This window comes from Dermacentor silvarum, chromosome 1 (assembly GCF_013339745.2).
Source record: "Dermacentor silvarum isolate Dsil-2018 chromosome 1, BIME_Dsil_1.4, whole genome shotgun sequence".
NCBI classification, from domain to species: Eukaryota; Metazoa; Arthropoda; class Arachnida; order Ixodida; family Ixodidae; genus Dermacentor; species Dermacentor silvarum.
In genome coordinates this window covers 129,894,577-129,902,729 of record NC_051154.1, presented here as the reverse complement: position 1 = coordinate 129,902,729, position 8,153 = coordinate 129,894,577, and the positions used below count along the sequence as shown (strand labels likewise).

Sequence of the window (8,153 nt, the reverse complement as noted above, 5' to 3'; positions counted from 1 at the left end):
GTAGTTTTTGTCACTAAGACTTCATATCACATTTGGCTTGTTGCTGTTAAAACTACACAGACACTGCGACCCAAATTTCGGCATTTTTTTTTAGCTTACTGTTGTCAAGGGTGCCCACAACAAGATAGAGGCCAGATGCAGAGGTTTATGTTGAATTACTTTTAATTACTTTTCATACCACATTCAGGCAAATGAATTCCATACACTAATACATGCAAACTGGTAAAGACATAAATAAGAAATCAGTAGTATTACAACTTTTCCCAACTTGTCATACTTTACAAATAACAATCATATTGCAACATCACAAACATCAAATACCTAATGCAAACAAGTTTTTAGCCGACAATGAATATGTATGATGACGTTAACAAATCATGAGCCAGCTGTGTCATCATTCACACTATAGTCGCAACAAAATTAATCAGCAAACTTAAGTGAAAAAAAGCATATTCCATTAATAAACTTAAAGCCACTGACACTGAAACAAAGAATCCTGTATATGCATTTGCTTCCTTACACACCAATGATGAATGCTAGTACAAAAATATGGGCATAAAAGATCCCTCTCAGTTGATAAAAACAACTGGGACAAGCCTGTGGCAAGGATAAGCTACAAGCAGACATTTTGTGCCAAATTTGGCCAAGATTCATCACACCAGAATCAGCCTAAAAGCTACTGAATGGGCTTGACAAAGTCAGAACATTCATCCGTGCAGCCTTTGGCAATCCTAAGTAAAGCAGTCAGGGTTTGAGACAACAAACAGCAACAACATTTACACCAACCACAGCTTGAGCCAAGACAGCTTGAGCTAAGCAGCATACAGGCTTTTCATACACCTGGTCTGGTTCCATCTAAAGAACACTATACACATTCATTTAGGTCCTGCTGCACATTATCCAAACAATCCTTCAGTGACAACATTTTTTTCAAGCTCTTCCCATATAACACGCACTGATAGCAAGCATGCACATCTGCAGCAAACATCTCCAGAACCAAGTGGCACAAAAGCTTATGTGCAGAAGTTAAAACTCCTAGCAAATTTTTCTTCAGAGGTAGCTTTATGTGATCTGCAGTGTGATAATGCAACTGCATGCAACATAGCACTTTTTTTTCGTTTTCAGATATACCTTAGAGCCCAACTGAACTTTGCCCACTTCCACATTTGTCATCCACTGCATGTTTTCAATAGATAAAAAATATCTACAAACGTGAACAACAATGCGTTAAAAGCAAGAGCCTACTTCATGATGGTCATAGTACACTTACTTTTGCAAAGTCTTTCAAAGCCTCAATTGTTGGTGTTGAAATTCACAAAACACGTCAGCATTATTCAGGCAGGTCACTAACTTGCAGCATGAGTGAGCTCCCTGAATTGGGACAAAGCAAAGAGGCTTAAAGGCAGCCATCAGCTAACACCGGCCAAGCCTACAAGTACCATTTCAGGGCAGAGTTTTGTAATATGGTTACGCACCTGGTGTGTAAATGAAGAAGTACACTGGACTACTACTTCCATTGCATTCCTTCTTAGGCACACGCAGTACCAAGCAGTGCTATATACTACACTCAGTTCCAAAACATATAAAAAGGCCATTGGTATATAGTGTAAGCTGTAACGGTAACTTCCAAGATTTAAACAGTAGTAAAATATGGCTGTTTCCAAACTGAAGCCAAGCTCAGAGCATTTGCAAGTGCCATAAAGCACAGCCTCACCATAAAACAGCTTGTTTATCAAACAATCTTAAAAGATGGCATCCAAATGCAAAGAGCTAGGTGAAAAGTCCTGTGGGGCAAAACACCCGACACCAGAAAGGTCTACCAATCACTTTTACAAAGGTGAGTCTACAAGGCCAACTGGGCTGAACAGCAAGCAAAAGCTGCACAAGTAGTATTTCCTTCCAGCATCACTGCATGCTTTGGCCGCATTACTTGTAAGTGCACCACTTACAGCAATTTTTGTCAAGGGTGGAGCTTGTTATGTACATAGAACATATACTAAATCTAAGTGCAATGCTATGTCACACTGCTTCCACTAAGAAAAGTGGGGACAGATTAAAAACCAGCACCCATGGCATCTGGTCCCATGTAAGGAAGTCCAGCACTTTGCCAAGTGACTAGCACTAGGCTCCAAGGACCATAGTGGCCATGCTCTCTGCAGGAAATGGTCTCTCACAATGAAAAATATAAATATCTTACACTGAGTGAAACAAATGACATTTGAAATCTGTGACTAAAAGAGAACTGGCAGTTCCTGGTTTAAAACAATAAAAATCACAAAAGAAAACAAACACAGTGTGTATCTACAGTCACGGCAACTGTCCCTTATCACTCTTCTTTGCTTGGCACACATTTGTCTCCATCTTGTAAGTCATTGTTGCCCAACGGTGACGCCAAGATGTCAGCCCATTTTGTCATCGAAATGAATTCCTTGAAGTCTTCTGAAAAGAGGTAATACACCAATCGATGTGTGACAGCAGCCATTTGACTTGTGTCAGAAGCGCTATAGAACATTTGGTAATAGGGTGTTATGAGCCACTAGAGAGGTGGAGGTTACTTGCCCGCCACTGCACTCTCCAAAGTGTTTGCATGGGAAACTATTTTTAATCTCAAGATGAGGCACTAGGGGTTTGAGGTAAAATAGGGACAGGAAGACTAGAAACTATCAGTACGGTCCCCAGTTCTGATCAGCCATCAATAGGACATATTAAAGGGGCCCTGAAACACTTTTTTAACATAGTAAGAAAATGTTGCCAATCTGTCGTAGAGGTTGCTGTGAACATGTAAGCCAAATATTACTGCACTGCATGCAGCAGGGAAATTACAATATCCTGTCAAACACAGCGAAAAATTGCTTGCTCTAGCTTCCGGAATGTTGTCATGAAGCGTCATCAAAAGCAGCTGGACCCACCAATGCTATTGGCTGATTTCGTGAATGCGAGAACATTTTCTGTAATACATAACTGCTAATCTTGAGTTATTTTAAATAAATGAAAAATATATATGTCTGCAATCTCAAAAAGACAGAAAAATCATTTCATCTTTGCAGCGCGCATAGCTGCGCCTGCTGCACGTGGCCCACCGAGATCGCAGCGGCGTGCTGCATAGCGTGGCCTACCGTGGCCGCCATAGGGTGCTGTGACGAGCCCGTTTGCTGTCGCGGCACTCAACTTCTGGCCGGGGCTTTGCCCTCTTCTTGGCTTCGCTCCGTACATAATTTTACATAATGCCAAACTTGGCCAGTGGTATACAAGAGAACGTCTCAACATTGCATGACACGCTGGTGCCAGTTAATATACTACTTGTGGCTAGGCTAGTTGGTACATACTAGCTCCTTGCAGTGGAAAAGACGTGAAAACATGTAAAGGTCCTGTCTGGTCATTTCTCTACATATGGCTTAAAAATTTATTTTCAGGAAACATTGGACATAATAAACTAGGTTTCACACTGTCTACTACGAATATTTGTAGCAGGGCAATTCTGTACACTGTACAGCTTAAAAATATGAAGAAACTGTCAGTGTGTTTTATTCACTTGACTAGAAATGCAAGATTAAGTGTATCTGTCAAAGTAACATGACATCAAAACAAATTTTATACAAACACACAAACATAGTTTTATGTTTCAATACACAAACACCTAAAACAAAAAGCTAGTGCACTACCTATTCTGTGTTGGTATCATTGCTTTAACTTAAGGACTTATTATGCAAAAATGGGTCCCTTTTCTGCACAAACCTTTGCTTAAACTTTACATTGCTACTCTTGGGGGCTTGAAATTTAAGCCAATTTGCTGATCTAAGAAAAAAACAGAAAACAATGTTTTTATTCCCTGTAATTTTTGTTTTTTTGACCATTTGCATATCTTTCTTAGACACGCATACCCGCATTTTGCGGGTATGCGTGTGGCGCATACCCGCATATGTGGCTAGGAGCCAGGAATAAGAAAGAAAGAAAGAAGGAAAGAAAAAAATCACGTGTGGCTCATACCAGGGTCGCACATTTCAGCTTCTCTGGTGTTCTATCTGTGCATGGGCGGTGAATTTTTTTTTCACAGTTTCATTTCATTTCTGAGTTGTTTTGCTCTCATTCTCCTCTTTATACCTTAAGTACATTAGTTTTGTTCCCCCCATGCAATTTAAGCTGGCTACATAAGTAGGCGTCGTCTTCAAGATCAAACCACTTGCGCCTTCCAGTGCACTATCCCCGGCAGTGGCGCAGCCACTGCTCCAACAGGCATGCATGCCGTGTTGCTTGCGGTTTCAATGGAGGAGGCCTCTTGCCTTTATCAGCACTCAGAGGTTACTCTTTACATCTATTTCAGTGTGCGTGTCTTCACTGGGACATTACACAAATATATACTATAAACAACTAAACTGTTATATTCAAGTGTGCTCTAAAATCTAATTTTGATGCAGTACCATAAGATGAATAATTTAAAAATTAATCACTACTAATCAGCTAATAAGAGCAACACCACAGTGCGAAACTAAACCCCAACACGGACCGAAAACTGCACCTGAACCATTATTCAGGCTGGAACTGAACCCAAATCGAACTAAAGAAGATAATGGCTACTGTAAGGTCAAAATGAAATAATTAATCATAGTATTGGCTGATGTAGAGTCAAGAAATGCATTAGCCCAGTGAAACACAAATATCCATTGGATGTACCACAAAAGACCAAATATCCAAGACATTTAATGATGTCCAGTTTACATCTATAGTATGTTCGACTAGTACATGGCAGTCAAGGGTCATCCAGAGGACGTCGAATGTCCTTATAATTTGGACATCTCTTGCACATTCAAAGCTCTCGTGCATTGATCGTACATTGTGGGTTATGAGTAGATGCACGCACTATGCCACAGAAATACAAGCAAATTGTCTCTAATGCCTAACAATGGGAAGCTAGGAGAGCAAAAGCATTTAATTAATTATTTTGCAATTTAGCACGACCTTTGCACGCACTGCTGGAGGTCTAGTAACATTGCTGCCGGACACCCCGCACAAAAGCCAATATGTGCTTTATTTGTGTCTTTACGACTTTTGTGTGGTTGACCATGGCCCAAGTACATATATACTAGGCAGAACTGTACAGTTGCGTGCTGAAATTTAGAGCTGTGCTTCTGACTGCTATTTGTGGTACGTTTGTTCGCCTTGCGGAGCGCTTACGGGAATGTTCTGGAGGCAATGTTTTGATGGTTAAGGTGCATTCACACGACCGGACAGAGGAGGAATTTTCGTAGCAGATGGCGTATCACGTGACGCGCGAGTCATCAAAACGTGCTGCCCTCGCCTAGTCCGGCCAGCTCCGCGCGCGGTCCGGATTGAAAATGCTCGCCGGTATTTTCGTCCATCCGTTTGGCGGTCGTCTGACCTCAATTTAGCGTAGTCAGCATCAAATCTGTCAACGCTGGCAACATTGGACGGATTGGCGTGGTTACGATGGCGTAGTGCTTGAAGCCACGTGTATTTTTGTTGTGCAGCAGTTACCGCATGTGCTTTTGTTGTGGTGCAGCGGGAAAGGCGAGTCGGGGTTGCGCGCGCATTTCCATTTGCTCAGACCACGCAGCCTGCGTGACCTCAACTTGAGTGATGTGCACAAGAAAACGCTAAGTGAAGAGGCAATCGTCACTTTTTTGGCTCTTGTTGAGGGATTCACAGCTCTATGGAATATAGAGCACGCCGATTATGCAAACGCGCAGCATTGGAGTCGAGAGTAAGCACGCGGATTCTGCAAATGACGCTCCGGCTGTGGGAATGTGACCTAAATCGACTGCGCCGGATTCAAGCGATGACGTGACTGTTTGGCCCGTGAAGCAGGCGGGATTTTGCCCTCGCATCTGTATCCACCTTTAATTTTCGCACATGTTTGTATCGCTTGGTTTCCGGCGTTCCTCTTCAAGTGTAGGGGATATTTCTCATTTGCAATGCCTACCTCTAAGTCTCTGGCAGCATTATGTTATTGGCACTTTTGTGACCTGAGAAGCTGCCTGACCAAGTTGCCTATCAAGATGAACATTCCATCTCTGGATTCTGCTTGCGTAGAATTTATTTTACCATATATTTTTCAATGCAGCGAGAAAGTACTGGCTTTCTATCTTGAATCCGATGGCCCCAGAAGCAGGTGCTGGCAAGCAGGCACTTTTGGTCATTAATTAGTATGTGATACTACCTCTTACTAATCAGTTTTATTCTTTTTATATAATTGTGGCACTGTGCCTACTAGTCATTTTGTGCCTACTCGTTACTTGTGTTTTAATGACGTTTAATTTTCAAGAATCTGTTTTTGATTACGTGTTTTTTTTTTTTTAGATCCGCGTTTAACCTATTTGTATACAGCGAGAACATGTAATGAATAATTTCATACATGTGCGTGGCTGGGGGCCGATCATTTTTGTAATAAAGCTTTATCAGTTGTATAAATAAAAAAGTAACATTGGTATGACATTGTGAGTTTCACTGGTGTGCTTTACCTAGTGCTTACTGAACTCACTATTTTTCATTTATCCATTGCAGGATTTGTAATGATGCATAATGATCAAAATGCGGACTTACGGTTTTGTTAGCACAGTTTTCGCATTTTGATGAGCGCTAGAACTATATATAAAAGTTGACAGTCACTTTAGCGAACACTGAAGAGGATGAAGGCAGAAGCCTGCGCACTCACAAAACCTTAATTAAATTATTTGTCATTCTCATTTGCATGCGTTGTTACTTCTATTGTTTTCTCCTATCAAAGTTGTGGGCTCGAGTGCCTTAATTACCTGTGCCTTAATTAACTTCGTCATAATTAACACCAATGGTTGCGGGCTCTACTCCCACCAAAGGTCGAGGGTTTGAGTGCCTTAATTGTATCTTAATTACCTTTGTCTTAATTAATACCAAAAGTCGTGGGTTCGACTTCCACCAAAGGTCGAGAGTTCGAGTGCCTTAATTAAGTCTGCCGTAATTAACTTGCCTTAAGTAACTTCGCTCTAATGAACACCCAAGGTAGTGGGTTCGACTCTACCTTCACCATGTCAATTGGAATCCAACTTGGAAATAATTTGGAGATGTGGCCGGTTTGCCCATATCTCCAAGTGGTTTCGACTCCCAACAAAGGCCGTGGGTTAGAGTGCCTCAATTAACTCTATCTTAATGAACTATGCCTTAATTCATTTCGACCTAATTAACACCAAAGGTCGAAGGTTCAATCCCCAATTTTGGTGCCATTGAAGTTTGGTGCTGCAACGCTGGACATCGGATTTTTCGACCATTGAGCCATCTAAGGATTTCACCTTAATAAGTGTTGCAATTTATATTTTCACATTCACACATTTACATGTTAACAAAACATTTCAAGCAAAGTCACCAGCTACATGCCGACAATGGGGGTAACTGTGCCATTAGTGTGCCTCAGCAGATGTACCATTGAGGACAAATTAAATGCGAACAGCGAAGCATAACTAAAGGTATACTGTGCATGTCGTCGGCCAGTCGTTGGGCACGTGCGTGGGGATGTAGTTCTCGAGGAAGAGTGCAGCGCTGCTCGCCCTATTGCGATAAACGTCACACGTATTTTGTCCGAAAGTTGTTTTCTCATCTCTCCTCGGCAGTGCCATACCCACCTGGCAGTACACTGTTATGGTGACTAGCACCATCGCTACATCTGTAGTGTGATATAGCTGGCATGCACCCAGTTTGCTAACGTGCATTGCTTTGCTTTTGTTACTACCATCAAAGCTGCCAGTGTCTAATTGTAATTTGAATAGCACGAAAAATGTATTGCATTGGATGCGCAACAACAGTGCTAGCCACCTTAAAAGTAATCACAGATAGGAATGGCACTGCAATGGCGGGGTGAGAATACAAGCTTCAAACAAAATACAGGTGATGTAATACACACTAGGATAAGCAGCCCCGCACTCCGCATCGAAACCACATGCATGTGTATACAATCATCCCTGGCCGACGCCACACACTCTGCTTCTAGTTATGTTTTGGCCACACACTTTGCTGTTCGCATTTCATTTGTATTCAATAGTACATCTGCTGTGGCACTCACAGGTATACAGATCATTATAGCGTCAGCAGGAAAGATCCACTAGATGTTCTATGGACCTCCTGCATCCCCAAAAAGAACATCTATTAGAGGTTACTTATGTCCAGCT

At 41.8% G+C, this 8,153-nt stretch overlaps 1 protein-coding gene across 2 annotated transcripts in view; it reads right to left on the bottom strand.

The window, feature by feature from the left end:
* Positions 1-1,150: 1,150 nt before the first annotated feature.
* Positions 1,151-8,153, bottom strand: part of LOC119436025 (lysophosphatidylcholine acyltransferase 1-like) — a 126,802-nt gene continuing 119,799 nt past the window's right edge. For both annotated transcript variants that reach the window (XM_037702757.2, XM_037702758.2), the window contains exon 14: positions 1,151-2,439. In XM_037702757.2, coding sequence (XP_037558685.1) covers positions 2,327-2,439 — 113 coding nt within the window. In that variant the 3' untranslated portion in view covers positions 1,151-2,326. The remainder of the gene's footprint in view (positions 2,440-8,153) is intronic.